Genomic DNA, 17,084 nt, shown 5'->3' with positions numbered 1-17,084 from the left:
AAACCCAGTAAAATGGGGAAAAAAAACCAACCAAGAACTTGCCTATTATGTCACCAGCCATAGCATCTCTTGGATTTGGAGAAGTAAAAGAATATACAGGAATATCTTTAAAACAAAAGGAACAATGAGCTGTGTTTGAAACAGATACATTAATTTCATTTAAAAAAACAAGACAATGAAGTCATCTCCTGACAATACAAAAAGCATGATATTTGCACTACTCCAGCAACCAGCTTCAGCTTAGTTTTCTTCCCTTTAGGAACAGGATAAAGGAATATTTCCCTTTTGAACTCCAATTTGGGTTCAAATATCCCTTCTTGAAAGAACAGTATGAAAGACCAGGCATGGTTTGGAAACATTACCAGGTTGCTTCCCTGATCCCTATCCTTTTGTGCACAAGGTTTTCTTATGCTACACAGTGTTATGAGAGCAATCTAGGGAGTTCCATATTTATTTCATATTTTTTGCTTTCAGCTGGGTCCATCTCCTGCTGTGTAACATTATCACTACCTATCTGAATGACCAGAATTCATGACATGTACAGTACCTCTTGGGAGTTTTTTATTTGAGAATCCTCCAGATTAGGAATGGGAAAGATATCCCAAAACCATTATGCTCTGCCAGAATAGCATTTCTAACATTACACAGGCACTACTTCAGAATGATTTTTATTTATTTTAGAATCCTCTGAAAACTCACAAGCTTTGTGTATCAGGGATGCAAATTCCAAATTCCAGGTCTCAAGGAGAACACACATCCATTTTCTCCCTTCTCTCTCACTACAGCCATGTTCCACTTTACAGTCCAAGCGGTCTTTTACCTAAAGACCCTGAGATGTTTAAACAATTTGTCCAGAGCTTGAGGACTGAAGTTCATGACTTACTGAAAGACAGGCTGTATCCTTGACGAAGGTGTCTTAAATGAACTCAGAATTGTGAGAATGCAGCACATGTTTGATTTTCAAGTAATTCTCATTTTGTAAAATAAAGCAGATTTTCTTCAGAATTATGGCAACTGATTTCTCAGAACATACAAACATGTGAAGCTGAGATGCCAGATGTTTTAACCAAGTCAACTGTAATGAAAACCGTTAATTCTTTAATGTACATTTTAGATATGGGAAAGGAGGCATTTTTATTTGTATACTTACGGACACAAAATGGATAGTCGTAGAACCCATCAGCACAGCGTTCACAGTTTTCTCCCTGGAAATTCTGTTTACAGAAGCAGCGGCCAGACCCTTCCTCACAGCCATCTGCATGCTCCGGGTTACAACTGCAGGCTAAGTAAGTATCAGCAATTAGATGTTCTTGGAAAAATAATTTTTTCCCACTTTTTGGGGAAAAAAAGCGCCTTTTACTGCAGTGCACAACAGTATTATAATAGTAAATTCGCAGTTGTGAACATGTCATCATTTAAAGAACATTTGAATGCTGTTACATATTTTCCAAGTACTTTATAAGACCAGTTAAACTTTGTGATATCCCATAGAAGACCTATGTTATTTTCTCAGAGCATTCAGGGTTTTTTTCGGTTCAGGAAGCTGCATGTTACTTCTCCACAAGACTGCAGCAACTACCTTTACTGTGGTTTCTGCTCATCTTTCTCCAGGGTCTAGGCTAAGCACCACTGTCCACCCACCTTACCACCACATGCAACACTATGGCAGTACACCACAGCTCTGTTGACTTCTCATTCATCTCAATACCCAAACACAACAAACTGTATCTTCCTCCTCCCTGTCCTTTGGCATGTTTGGAATTCAACCTGTACTTCTTACCTATACCCAGTTCTTGTTTTTTAAATGGTGTATTCGTAATTACTCTACAGTATCATTTACTCTTTTCTTAGGTTCAGCACTGCATAAAATGAGAGTAGTGATCCTTATGACCTTTTGAACCATAGAATAAAATATTCAAGTGACCAAGAGACAAAGGATACCTCATACATACATCAGAGAGTGAAGAGAAGCAAGATAATGAGGACAGGAGGGAAAACTTTTTTACTGTGAGGGTGAGGGAGCCCTGGCACAGGCTGTCGGGGGAGGGTGCCGAGTCTCCTTCTCAGGAGGTCTTCAAAATCTCCCTGGACGTGTTCCTGATCTAGGTGAACTTGCTTTGGCAGGGGGGTTGGACAAGATGATCTCTAAAGGTCCTTTCCAACCCCTGCCATTCTATGAGTCTATGTCTCCTCACTGTGGGGTGTGCAGCAGCACCTCAAGCTAACGTGATCCTATCTTCTCAGCAGTCTTTTCTGGCTTACTTCCTGTTATTGTCCTCCTGTGGGTCTGAAGCTTTAGGCTCATATGACACGTAAGTTGAGAAGAATATAATTTAAAATATAAAATATAATTTTAAAATACAATTTAAAAGCAACAGAGGAAGTAATTTGCAGCTGTTATCTGACACCTTTTGGCCACTTTTTTTCCTCCACAAAAGATGCATCCTCTGCCTTGATTATAAGCCAAAAACATCTCAAGCCACCACCATAAGAAGACACTTAGAAAGACTCACGTATACAGCCATCAGGAGCTCTGGCTGGAACACCATAAGGACGATAGTAACCTTTTGCACACTTCTCACAGTTAATGCCAGCTGTGTTATGCTGCGCAAAATAAAACAGAAAGAGAGTATGAGACAAAAAGGAGAGCTTGGAAGAATTAAGAAACAATAACATCCTTTTCACTATTTCTATATATAACTAGGAAAGTTGTATATAGAAATGGGGAAAAAAAATGGAATATGACTACAATAAAGACATAAGTCATCACTTGGTGTTCTTAAACATCTGCTGTCTACAAATTTCTGAAACATGGTGTTCTCACATAAGGCAGTTGAATTTTATCTTTAAAGCATAACCAAAAAAAGTTATTTCAAAATAAATTTAGGGGAAAAGATAAATCTCTGTTCCTTATCACGTGATATCCCCTTCCATGCTACTTTTGTATCATAATGACTATGTCTTTCAAGGAAATACATCAATAAGCTTTCATTATACTGTATGTTACTTTTTTGAATACCCTATGTCTAAGATCACCAACATCAAAATAAACCTTAAAACCTGACGAGTCAGGTGAACACAAAACAGATGCTCCATTAGAAAAGAGCTTCTCTGTGTAAACATGTGGTTTAGGTACACATAAAAAGAAAGTAATTTGAGCTACACCAATAATATGTAAATTCCCTATGAACATAGTCTTGAGTGTATTTCAACTCATGTAGCAAAGCTCTCCCCTGCAGGGAGGCTGCAGGAGCTTGCAGGGGTGATGGCATGCACCAGTTGAGTAAATCATGGTCACAAGGTATCCTGGTGAGCTCATAGGCATGTGAGCAGGGAACCAAGGTAGAAAGCTTTGCCCTGGAGCAACCAAAACAGCTTCCCCCAGCTCCCACTAGCTGCTAGGAGTGTAGCTGAGCAGAGATCCAGCATTTAATGGAAAGACGGGCAGAGCAGTTCATGAGCAGAGCACCCAGAACATTGCTGAGGCTGCTGCTTGTGGTTGGCACTTTCAGTTTGCACAGCAGTTTTGGGTTCTGCTTTCAGCTCTGCCAAGAGTCTCCTCTAGAAACTTCAGATCTGAGCTATCACTGGAAAAGGCTGACATTGGATAAGGAAGGGTGATGCTCACATTGCACAGCATATGGAGGTGCAGTGGTTGTTGCAGCAATTAACATGGCAGAAGTATAGAGCAGCCCAGCATCTCTGCTCAGACCATATAGGGTTACTTGGAGATAGTGCAGAGACTGTCTCATCACACTGCAGGGGGCATTCTTCAGAGACTCCTGGTGCTGTCTCCCAGGGCACATCAAAGGCCTCATCCCTGACAGTTCCAGGAGGTGGATGCCACTGTCCAGGTCTGTAATGAGTGTCTGGACCTCTCCCTGGGCCTTGGGGCAAATAATGAACCTGTGAAGAGCTTAAGAGCAAGGATCAGAGGACTGACCAACACAGCTATTACTGCACCAGGTGTCTGTTACAGACCATCTGAATAAGAAGACAAATTAAGGCTTCTTAAGCAAACTAGAGAAAGCTTTGGTATTTGTGGATGATTTTAACTACCTCAATATCTGCCAGAAAGGCAATGAAAGCAATTGGTGCAAGTAACCCAGAAGTTATTTCAAATGTATCAAGGACAATTTCTGGATGTAAAGGTTCATGAACCAGTTAGGGAAGATGCTCTGTTCAAACCGATATGCACTAACAAGGAAGAACACATGGAGGTTGAGGGTAACCTTGGCTGCAGAGCCAGTCCACCAAAATCTGTAGGTTTTAAGATCCTAGGACAAGTTAGCATGATAAATAGTGGAATTACAGTCCTGGGCTTCAGAAAAGAAGATTTTGAAATCCTGCTTAACCAATCTGACAGCCTTCTGTGATAGGATAACTGGCTGGCTAGATGAGGAGAGAGCAGTGGATGTCATCTACCTTGACTTCAGCAAGGCTTTTGACACTGTCTCTCACAACATCCTGATAGAAAAGCTCAGGCAGTGTGGCTTGGATGAGTGGACAGTGAGGTGGATCGAGAGCTGGCTGAATGACAGAGCCCACAGAGGGTGGTGATCAACAGCACAGAATCGAGTTGGAGGCCTGAGTCCAATGGAGTTCCACAGGGATCAGTTCTGGGGCCAGTCTTGTTCAATGTTTTCATCAACGACCTGCATGAGGGAACAGAGTGTACCTGCAGCAAGTTCACTGACGACACCAAACTGGGAGGACTGGCTGATTCCCCAGAAGGCTGTGCTGCCATTCAGCAGGATCTTGACTGGCTTGAGAGTTGGGCAGAGAGGAACCTCATGAGGTTCAACAAGGACAAGTGCAGAGTCCTGCATCTGGGAAGGAACAACCCCATGCACCAGTACAGGCTGGGGATTGACCTGCTGGAGAGCAGCTCTGCAGAGAGAGACCTGGGAGTCCTGGTTGATAATAAACTAAACATGAGCCAGGAGCCAGCAATGTGCCTTCGTGGCCAAGAAGGCCAATGGCATCCTGGGATGCATCGAGTGTGACCAGCAGGTCAAGGGATGTTCTTCTCCCCCTCTACTCTGCCCTGGTGAGGCCTCATCTGGAGTCCTGTGTCCAGCCCTGCGCTCCCCAGCTCAAGAGAGACAGGTAACTTCTAGGGAGAGTCTAGTGAAGGGCTATCAAGATGATTAGGGGACTGGAATATCTCTCCTATGAGGAAAGGCTGTGGGAACTCGAGCTGTTTAGCCTGAGGAAGTCTGACAGCAGACCTCACCAACACTTAAGTATCTAAATGGTGGATGTCAGGAGGATGGGGTGATGCTTTTTTCTGTTGTCTCTAGTGTCAGGACTAGGGGTAACAGAAAGAAGTTGAAACACAAAGTTGCACTTAAACACAAGGAAAATGTTCTCTCTTCTGAGGGTGAGGGAGCCCTGGCACAGGCTACCCAGAGAGTCTGTGGAGTCTCCTTCTTTGGAGGATTTCAAAACCCACTTGGACACGTTCCTGAGTGACCTGATCTAGGCAGACCTGCTTCAGCACAGGGGTTGGACTAGATGGGGTTGGACTCTAGAAATCCTTTCCAACCCCTACCATTTTGTGGTTCTAGTTTGTTCAGGTAACTGCTTGGCAAGTTCCAGTGTCAAATTGCCGTGGAGGAGAAAGGAGACCAGGAAAACTAGTTGATTCTCATGGACAGCCTCCTTAGAAGTTTTTTCAAATGTGCAGAAAGCCAAGGCAGTACGGCAGAAGGCAAACATGGATAAATACAGAGCTCCTGATCAAACTCAAAAAGAAAGTACACAGAAGGTGAAAGCAGGGACAAGCTTCTTGGTGGCATTACAAAGACGTTGTCCACTCAAGTAGGAGTGCAGTTATCATGAAGGTGGTCAAACACTGAAACAGATAAGCATCACAGTCCTTGGAGATGTTAAAGGATTGACTAACAAGTCCCTCAGCAACCTGATCTAATTAGACCTGCTCTCAGTAGGAGGGCAGACCATGCATGTTCCAGAGCTACCTTGTTACCAGACTCTAAAGAAACTGAATCTACCTTTGCATGCAAGATTCCAATTCTATCACTTCTTCATTTAGCCATCCACTCCTAACACTTTTTTCCCTGACACAAACAGAAAAAGGAGATTAAAATCTACATGCTTTACTGGTGAAAAAAAACCAAACCCTGCTATAATCACACGTATGGGAAACTCATTAAATCTAGCACAACTTCCACAAAATTAGGTTACAAGCAATATCAGTCATATAACCAGGACTCATAGATTTGGATTAATTTTGGTCTTTTCTATCCTTGAAGAGAAATGTTCTTTCATGAACAAAGAGTTGACAGAAAGGACCAACATGATAAATCTTACCAAGCTGCATGAACAAAGTTCTGCACAGAAATGTCAATTGGAAGACAAAGAACATTTCTTCTACTCATACTAGTAAAAATAACTCTATTCTCTTCTAACTGGCTTTTGGACAGTATCTGATTACATTGTGGCAATAAGATGGAAAACATATCCTATAAATTTTACTGGATATTTCTTTTTTGTTGCTCAAATACAGCTTTAGTTTAAAATGCATATTATGGTAATACATAAATCACGATGCACAAAATTTCATAGGAACATAGGTTTGCTAATAATTTTCCTTTTGAATTATGTTCTGATTAGTTGCTTGTCATATTTCAGATGACTAGTCAACAAAAGGAAAACAAACTTCCAAATAAGTCTGCATGTATTTAACCCTGAGATCACCGACCCAATGAATAATTTGGGTTCTAAGGGACTGCAAGAGGTCAGGTGGTTCAGTTCACTCAAAGTAGAGACAAATCCAAGATGAGATTAAGTTGACCAGACACAACCAAAAGATAAGGTGCATGATCTTTCCTGATAGTAATTATCCAGTGTAGAATAAAAGTCACTCAGGATGAGAGAGACATAATTTTCTTTCCAAGAACGTGTCATCCATCAATGACAGATACAATGTGAAGTCTCCAGCTCCACATTTACATTTTTTTATTCAATCCAACAGAGCTTCTAAGACAGTTATGGGGCTGAAGCATGTGACATGTAAAGAGAAACTGAGAGAATGGCTTTGACTGTCTTGGAGAAGAGAGAGGATAGAGGTGTCTATCCAAAGAGGCGTCCAACAGCAGTTTTCCATGACCTAAGAGGGAGTTACATGGAAGACAGAGACAACTCTTCTCAGACACATGCAGCAAGAAGATAAAAGCCAACTGTCACAAGTTGCAATTAGGGAAATTCTTACTAGACAGTAATAAAAATCTCTTACCATGAGAGTAATTATGTGCTGTAAAAGATTACCCAGTCTGTGTAATCTGCATCTTCAGAATTTTTCAGAACTGGACATTTCTCAGTTCAACCTGATATCACTTCACATCCAGCCTTGGTTTGAGTGGAGCACCAGTCTAGATGACTTCTAGACGTCCCTTCTATGAATCGATGCTTCTTCAATACCTATAAGCTTCCTTCTTGGCATAGCCTCCCCTACTTCTCCTGATGAGGGAGAGCCCTCTGTGTTTTGCTGCAGTAAGGAACCAGCTGCCCTGAGCTGGAATTTGATTTGGTTAATTTTACTTCCTTCTGTTCCACAGGGAAATGGAAGAGTTTGTAATAACAAGTAATAGTTTTGTAGTTGACTTAACTGTTGCATCATGTGGCTCTATTTGAATCACATGGGATGGCATAAATATAGTTTATATTTATCTTTTATATATCAACAAGCAATGTTGTACAATGTAAATTATTTTCAGACATATTTTTCCCTGCTTTCAGTGTAATTAACACCACCAGGGAAATGGAGCTAGCTAGACTGATCAGCCTCCAAACTACCAGTGTTGACACAGTCCTACAGTAGTTTATCTTCAAATGTCATTTATTTAAACTGAACAAAATGACCTCTTTACCTGGCAGTTAATGCAGACTCCTCCACCTTCATAGTGCCCATGGATGTTTAAGCTTTGTCTACGCTGCTCAACATCAGTATCATAGTAGCAATCAGTGGCATGTCCATGGCAATTGCAGGCTGAAAAAGTAATATTCCACGTTAGCTTTCTTTATACTGCTAGGAGTCAGCAATGTAGCAGAGGTGAAAAAGAAGTTTAAATCACTTTATGTATATATACACTCAGGTATGTTTGAGTATGCTCAGATGCACACATTTACCTACCAACAATTAGATTTTTACATGAGACACATGGTAAGATGATGTACACATGTAGAAAATGTGCTGCTGGGATTGTTGGAAAAAGCAAAAGTTGTACAGTCTCAAAACTATGCATTTATGCAAAAACACAGAGCTGGGAAGCTCCAGAGGAACAGTCCCAGTAGTTTTTTTAAGATTATCAAAAACATGTTCAAATGCTTACTCTATTTTTCCATGTCTAAAAAGTACTATGAAGTTCTGGGCTGAAGCTCTGTGTGCTAAATCTTTATTTAAAATAAATAATTACAGGTTAAGATATACATATTTGAATAAAAAGACCTATGCCAAAGAACTCTCATACTCAGTCATAGATACAGATATATCAATAAATCTAGCTATGCATTTACCCAGCTGTTGTCTTCTGCTTGGAGAATTTTTAAGTACAAGTTCATTCTACTTCCTGAGAATTGTAGACTCAAAAAGAAGTATGGTTTAAAGAAGTATGATATGAAGTAAAACAATATCACCAACAATAATACCCCTGTGTTATTATCATCTAGAAAAGTGTAGAATTAGGTGCCCAAGACAACAAATTTCCCCAGTGTTAAGTGGTGACAAATTTTACTTTTGGTGGCTTCTGGTTAGATCTTTTCCTTTATTTTTCCCTTCTCTTAAGCCAAAAAAAGGTAACAACTGAACTTACAGTGGCTCTGAATCGATCTCTACATACATGCTCTGTCATACTTTTAACTCCTTCTAACAGACGTTAATATTGTAGTACTGAGAAGACACTGAGATACCTGTGAGGCTTTGCTTGTAGGCACAAGCCTCAAAAATGCGTCAGCCTAGGAAGTTCACTTATTGAAAACACCTGTGATACATTCACTGATATAACCACCTGTGACCTTGTACATGCATCATTTGGCTTCATCATTCTCCTAACATCAAGGTGGGAGACCTAAATCCCTCCAAAAACTTTGCTGTTTAACCTTGAGCAAAAAGGTTTAGCAACGTAAGTCCCAAAACCAGACCAATGCTTATGTCTTGCTGGCAGAGAAGAAAATTAATCTGAAAAATAGCTCAACATTTTGAATAGTTCCTGCAAATACAGTTTGAGTGAAGGATGATGAATTTGAGTGAAAGATGATGAATTTACTCAGAAATAAATTTATCCAATTTCCTAGAGATCATTTGTGTGTAACTCACAGTCTTCCCATCTTAATTAAAACAAATCTCTTCCCATCGGTCATGTAAAGCTCTTCCTGTCTTTACTGAAATCTTACAGAACTATAATATTAATCTGAGTAGGAAACAATCATAGTAGCAAATGAACAGAATAAATCAAAGGGCAGGACCATAATTTTGCCAGAAACTCCTCCTATGTCCTTTTTTTTACTGACCTGATCTTTCCTTGCTGGAGAGGAACAACAGGAATTTTTCTGAAAGGATACAGGAAGAAAAAAGGCCTCCCCAAGCATCTAGGTGCTAGGTGAGCTTTGAATCACAGATATTCCAACGCATCAAGGAAACCTTCTCAGGAAATTCCTGAATTTTTAACTTTATAAAGCTATGACTTCAAGTTTAGAGAAATCCTTCCTTCATCTGGACCAGAGGATGTGATACTCTGGAAGGCAATGGATTCCTGGAAGCACCTCAATGTTAGTACCCTGGCCCTACTTTGTTCATGATGGGGGAAGCATATAGGAATTAATTCTTCCGAACTCTCTTCAAAGTCCCTGGCACAACTGGGAGCACAACTCAAGGACAACTGATTCTCTATGCCTTGCTATGCTATCATACAGGCAAGAGAAGGCAAACTGGATCATTCTCTGTATCTCCTCCATGCCTTTGCATCTGAACAGCTTTGGATAACGAAGCCTACTTCTATAAACTGCAAACAAGACAGCTGAGGTTACAGCCATGATAGGCTGATCCCTACCATCAGGTTCCCTTATGGTCTGCTGACAGCAATGAGACAAGTCAAGACTGGGTTGCCTGCTTGGATTGCGATAGCCTGTGAAGATCTTTGGGGAGTTTTAGTCATATAATTCTTCAAGAGAATAAAAGATTGCACAAATTAGATGTTGGTTCAAGATACTAAGAAAAGGAGAGCACATCCCCCTCCCACAAAAGAAAGATTTAAGGTAAATAAAAGCTCCTTGCCTCTAAGGCCAAACTGGTTGTGAGCTACCGCTCACAAGTATGTCCTCTAACAGCAATGGGAAATTATTTGCTCTGATTATAGTAACAGCATTTTCTCTCGCAGGGGAAGAGAAACCCTATCTACCTTACTGACTGGCCACTTGCTGACCATATAGTACCGGGAAACCCATAGCAAAAGCTTGGGCTTACCCTTACAAGATTCCACCAACCTCTTTCAGTGCCTCTCAAGGGACCTCAGGCAAGGTTGCTTTCATTCCTTCACTACTGGTTGCCAGAAAAAGAGGTCTGCACCTGGCAAATGCTCTCAACAAATCACCTCAAACCTCTACAAGCAATCCATATTTAAAAGGGTGTTTTTTCAGAAGTAGTTAGGAGCAAAGTTGTTTTGGCTCAGAATCTTTTAGATGATCTTTTATAAACTCATTCTTTAAAAAACATGACATTATTTATGCTTTTTGTCTATCTCTTTCCTGGCAGAAAATGTTTTCCTTTCAGAGAGGGGAATTTCAAAGAGGTTTCAAATATTGTCCAAAAACTGTGTCCCAACATGCCTACCTCCTATCAAACATTTAATCACCTTCTCCCCCACTCCCCAACACAGCCTTAAGTACCGCAGTTTTGATTAAACAAGTATTCTCTTTATTCTTCAAAATAATTACATAGGTACATCTCTTTGGCTTCCAAATAAGACTCCCCTGTTAATAGTTTGTATGTACTGATTACACTACTCTCAGGAATGGTAGGCAAGGAAAATAAATGAGGTGAGACACAAAGGAAACTACAGGCTGCCAATACATTTTCTCGGAATAGGATGTGCACAGAGAGAGGAATATTGTCTGTACCACACTCACTAGTTTTCAGCCAGAAGTCTGCAAAACACTCATGTGTGACAGCACATACCCCTCCACCAAAAAGGGGTCCATCTGGTCATTATCTTTTCTAAAAGAATGAAACACAGGGGAGGTGGAAGATGAGTCAATGGACTTCTCCAGCTTGACTACACAGTCTGTGGGGCTAAAGCACGCCAAACTCTCAACTATGTGCACAGGAGGGAATGCAAGTGTGGAATTGCCAGGACTCCCCACCAGAAACACCTGGGTCAGGTGGGTCAGCAAGAGGCAACCATCAGGAAGAGAATGGAGGACAGCTCAAACACTTGTAAGCAGTGGCAGCCTTAATCAGTCTCTGCAATCTGAAAAACAAGATGCTGGGTGATGAGGAAGACAATTTTGAAGTTGTATAAGATGCCTATTGTCTCTGTTCTGCTGGGGTGATCCATGATCTGTCAGTAGACAGTTATGACTGAGGAACAACGTTGACTCCATATACTATAAGAACGCTTTTACTTTTCTCATGTGATATTCTCACACAAATTATTATTTTCATTGTTTAATAAGAGAGAAGAATATAAATAATATTAACTTAATATTATTTAAGTTTATTAATGTTAAGTTTATTAAGTATTATTAATGGAAATTTTCTCAGCAAAGACAAAAGGTGCTAAAACATGCAGTTTGCTAGTTATGTTCCATGAACACATGTGCTATGGCTAATTCCCATCTTCTTGTCAATATCCCTTTCAATCTGACATCTTTTAGGCTACTCACGTTCGCATATATTTGTGCTCCCAGCTGTTGCAGGTTGCCACCGTTTCTGATTATATCCAGGGCAGCAGTGATCACAGGTTTCCCCACAAGTGTTGTGCTGACATTCACACTGAAACCTATAGAAATGAAAGCCCCTTACTCTACTGAAGCAGGATTGAAAGGTTTTTTTCTTGATTTCATTGCAGTCCAAGACTTCATAGTGTAAAAAAAGACAGGACATAAGCTCACATGTAAAGAGGTAAAACAGTAATACTAGAACATTTTGGAACTTTGCTAAAATTCATGATTGATTACTTTAATCATATGATTATGAGTTGATTAGCACAGATTACTTATAGAGAACATTCATAATTCGATTCAATAGACTGGATTTTGAAACTTTAGAATATTCAATCAAGATGATACAAAAGTTTCCTATTTTAGCTTCAGTCCAAAGCTGAAGCTTGTTGACCTACAGTAAATCAGAATATTTGTAAACTTTATATGCATGCCTTCATTACTTTTTCATTATGCTTTGTTTGCAATAATTTTATTAGTGTTTTAATAAACTCAGATCATAACTTCATTTTGTTATTTTTAAAATAGTGCACACTACTCCTCAAGAAAATGTCGCCCATATTTATTTTTATTTAGCTGAATAGCTTAAAAGGCAAGATCTCATTATGGGCTCAGTCTTACTATCATGCACAGTAAATGAATCCCAGGAGGAACAAATACTTTGATACTGGAGAGGTATTTTCCAATGTTCCTCTTATGTGTGCAGTCTAACAACAATGGGGCAATAAAATTTTCTAGTATAACCACCCTATTCCTGTAGATTTCACATTTTCTATACTTACTTTCTCTATGACAGACATCTGGAAAGGAGGCACCCATCTGACCACTTACTTTTCATTAAAACACAATTGAAAATATTGCATTGTCCTGATAAAAGTTTGTTTCAATGTCATGATGGATAAGAGTAACAGTTGGTTTAAATCAGGCTTTTAAATGTGTTTTAGACAGTCTGATTAGCCTTGTCTAACTCCTTGTGAAACCAATATGAGGATCATAAACCTCAGAGAATAAGGAAACTTCACAGAGAATGGAACTAGTTCATTCAGTTTGGTTTTATTTTTCCTAGTAATGATCAAAAGCCACTGGATCTCAGCCAAGCTCTGTTGTAACGCTCAGTATCTCCACTTTGTGCTTGAGTTGGGCTTCTAATTGCTGCTGTTGGAAGGTGATATCAACCCATGTTTTCCAAAACAAACTAAGAGTTTCTAAGAATTATTCAATTCACTGAACTCTTATTTCAATTAAAAAGAAAAATCTTAGGTAAAGACTTTTTACTTTTATATTACATGACACAATATCTCTTGACTTCTTGTCGTTAGCAGATTCTAGTTTTTTTTAATATCACAAAAAGTCCCTGTAAGACTATATCATTCTATAATAAAAAGGTAATCTGAAAACATTCATGCATCGTTTTTCTCATATTACATAAATGTTATGCTCAATTTACTTACTGGTATTGGTTTTCAGCACTCTTTGCATTACATACTTCAGCATGGCCATGGCAAACACACCGACCACCAATACTGATGTCCTTTATACTGTAGTAATACTAGGAAACAAGCACAAGAAGTACAGGTGTTTCCTTATCTGTGTTATGTCAGAAATATCAACATCAGGTTGCTAAATCTTGCTTGTCAAAATTTTAAAGGCACGACTTTATAAAAGGCCAAAGTCAGGCAGCCAGTGGTCAAATATCTCAGCCTAAGTAGCAGCAAATCAAAGTTGATACCCGTGAAGTGCCTGATAGTAACAGGCTTGTGCAGCGCACATCAAATGCACATTGCAGTAGCACTCCATTTCCCAGCAGCTACACAGCCATCACTACCCAAGCCCAAAGCTTGTTCCAAACCAGCTTGAGGACAGAAATGTAAAGTACTGTCAAAGCATCAATTTGTGAGACTATGGTCTGGTCAGCAAACAGGACGTGCTGGTATGGGCAGTGCACTTCCTCTGTTCAGTCAGACTTGATAACTGAAGACCAGAAAGAGACCTAAATCACCAACTTGATCAAAACCACTTGTGACTGAAATTGGATTTGAAATTGTGGCCTGAAGTAGAACCACTTTGTATCTCATCCTCGTACCTTGCAGGTATCCAGGCAACAGAAGACAAAAAATTAATTAGTTCCATTCAGAAAAAATATCATTAATGTACAGATACCAATAGTAACTTCTGCATACATTTTTGTAGCTCAGAAATTGTTTCCTTGTCTCCTTAGAGCACCAGAGAGCTGTCTGTAAATCTTGATCTCTATGTACTCACAGAAATATTAAGCAGATTTAATGCCAGTGGAGGATGAAAACAGGTCAGTATATTATGCAGGCACAACTCCTGTGCTCATTCTATTCAGAATATATCCTAAGTGGTATACATAGATTCTCTTGGTGGTGATCCCTCTCCTCTACTCAGCCCTGGTGAGGTCACAGCTGAAGTGCTGTGCCCAGTTCTGGGCTGCCCAGTACAAAAGAGACATGAACATACTGAAGAGAGTCCAATAAAGGGCCATGAAGATGATGGACTGGAACCTCTCTGCTATGAGGAAAAGCTGAGAGAGCTGAAGTTCAGCCTACAGAAGGCTCTGAGGGGAACTTATCAACGTGTATAAACATCTGGAGGGAGGGTGCAAAAAGGACAGAGCCAGACTCCTTTCAGTGGTGTCCATTGACAAGATCAGAGACAATGGGCACAAACTGAAATGCAGGAGGTTCCCTCTGAACTTCATCAAACACTTTTTCACTGTGAGGGTGACTGAGCACTTGTCACAGGTTTCCCAGAGAGGTTGTGGAGTCTCCCTCCTTAGAGATATTCAAAAGCTGTCTGGACATGGTATTGGTTAACTGGCTCCAGGTAGTCCTGCTTGAGCAGCACGGGTTGGACCAGAGGACCTCCAGAGGTTCTTTCCATCCTCAACCATTCTGTGACTCTGGTTTTTGGTTGTATATATATTCTCTACTTTTATGTAGCTAGAGTTGGCTGGCACAGATGAGGTGCTTCCCCAAGGCCGAGAACTTTTCCAACTAGCTCTCTTTTCTTTAGGTGAAGAACAGTAAGTGGGATACACAGACTAGTAAATATTTTTTTCCCTTCTGAACTATCCCTATTCAAATATACACATTAATTTCTAACCACGCATACCATTTTCAAACTGTAAGTAAAACTTTCAAATAAAAGCTTTCAGTGTTTTCACCACAGCTAGAAATGATCACTGAGACACTGATGAATTTGACAGTGTTCTTCTGGTATGAGTCTTCACAACCCAGTCTATAGCTTCATACGGCTTTGCAGAGCTACGCTTTACCACTAACAGTAATCGTACTGTCACTGGTCACTAATAAGTCAAACTAGCAATAGGCCGAAATGATTAATAGGCCAAACTGCCAGAGCAGAGACATAAAACATATGAACATATTCAGTGTGTCATGAACACAAACCATTAATGGGAAGCAAGGCAGTTACTTCGATAAGAGAACAGAACTGGCCTGGTTTTCATCTGTTCTGTAATAAGTTTAACACAAAGTTTTTCCATAAGAATACACTTCAAAGTTGTCTACAACAAAAACTTCTGCTCTCTTTTAACAATTTAATAAATCACTTAACATTTCATTCACCTATTCTACATCCCATGGCTGTAACATCAGGACTTCCTTACACTAAAACCATGCTGCTAGTCTAGTAAACAAAATACTGCATTTACATAGGCCCGTGACCAATATCTTAACATTTACCAAAGACAATAAAAGTATTTAATGGGACTGCTATCAAGTAACTGGAATAGCTTTATGGTTTTTGATGCAGAAACCCTCACATACATTTGTGCAGTGCCTCACCCCAGGGTTTCCTTCAATTGTTACTGGATCTTCATTTTAAATGAAAATGTTAAAAATAACAATACAATTTGCAGTCTGCAGTCTCTCTAAGAATATGAGTTTATATGCAGGGTTCCCTTGGGGGAGCTGAATTTCCTTGTATTCCCCCAGTGTGTGGGAGTGGGACTTTGGCTTTCAAGCTCTTGGATAGCCCAAAATCCACTGAAAATGCCTAGGCATCCCAAATGGTTTGTGGAAAGATAGTAACTTTCAAGTACGCCCTTTGAGTCTTGCTCCTTCAGAAACTCAGGTACTGTTTCCTGAAAATCTTTATTTGATTAAATAAAGGAAAGTTGTGTCAAATAAAGCTGAAGAGATTTAGTTCTTCAGATCTGTTTAAGACAGTTGACAAGATTTTTGCTTGGGCTCCTTCCATATTCAAAAACGGGGAGAGGAGATAGTCTGTTACAAAATCATTAATCATTACTTCCCCTCCATGAATCTGTGCTGACCCAATTACCTTCTTGTCTCATATGAATTTAAAGAAAATATGAGGATTTAAAGACGAGTCACTGTAAAATTGGATTGTTAGTGTGTCGCAAACTTAAAACATTCAGATTATGTTTTGGCCTCTAATACACTGAATAGATTGTGGGGTGTATCTCAGCAAAACCAGTACTTACTCTGCGGGTTACGGTGGGGTCTCGCTGAGCTTTCGATATCAAGTGTCCAAGAAGTGTATTAGTTCTGAGAAAATGAAGACGGATGTTTGTGGCTTTTGTGAATTCTTGAAGACTTGGGGAGTAAGTAAAGTTTTTTGCTCCTGGGCGGCCATTTACCAAAGATACTACAATCTAACAAAGAAGTAAGCACATTTTTTGTTAAAATATACCATCTGCAAGTGTCAGTAGCGGCAGAGAGCAAAGTTAACAAAGGAACCCAAAATCTTGCTATTGTTTCAGAGCATATTTGTGGTAACAACTACCCATGTCATACTGAAGCCAGGACATCGGAAAAAATAATGTTGTTAGACTTGGACCTTCCTGAATTCTCATTAGCCATTTGGCACACTGGAAAACAAATTTGCCTCTATCTGTTTTGAAAACAGCAGGTATAACACACAACAAGTACACATTTTAGCAGGGAAGAACAACAGGAATAGTTGCAAATAGCTATATTAACAATTGATAGTGTCAATGGGTGTTTTGCCTGAGTAAAAACATCAGGTTTTGGCTCTTACCCAAAGCACATTTATTTTTGGGTTAAGGCAAAAACATTCCTGGAAAATATTATTGTTACCAGGTCCAGTGCCTGGGAGCA

General features: G+C 39.8%; 1 protein-coding gene across 1 annotated transcript in view; it reads right to left on the bottom strand.

The window, feature by feature from the left end:
- Nucleotides 1–17,084, bottom strand: part of LAMA3 (laminin subunit alpha 3) — a 117,150-nt gene that overhangs the window by 82,487 nt on the left and 17,579 nt on the right. The window contains exons 5-11 of the mRNA XM_061995211.1: nucleotides 16,448–16,618; nucleotides 13,410–13,507; nucleotides 11,902–12,017; nucleotides 7,893–8,011; nucleotides 2,514–2,604; nucleotides 1,151–1,282; nucleotides 43–105 (exon numbers count right to left, since the gene is read on the bottom strand). Coding sequence (XP_061851195.1) covers nucleotides 43–105; nucleotides 1,151–1,282; nucleotides 2,514–2,604; nucleotides 7,893–8,011; nucleotides 11,902–12,017; nucleotides 13,410–13,507; nucleotides 16,448–16,618 — 790 coding nt within the window. The remainder of the gene's footprint in view (nucleotides 1–42; nucleotides 106–1,150; nucleotides 1,283–2,513; nucleotides 2,605–7,892; nucleotides 8,012–11,901; nucleotides 12,018–13,409; nucleotides 13,508–16,447; nucleotides 16,619–17,084) is intronic.

Source organism: Colius striatus, chromosome 4 (assembly GCF_028858725.1).
Source record: "Colius striatus isolate bColStr4 chromosome 4, bColStr4.1.hap1, whole genome shotgun sequence".
Taxonomy (NCBI): domain Eukaryota; kingdom Metazoa; phylum Chordata; class Aves; order Coliiformes; family Coliidae; genus Colius; species Colius striatus.
The sequence above is the reverse complement of the archived record's forward strand: the minus strand, read 5'-3'. Positions and strand labels throughout refer to the sequence as shown.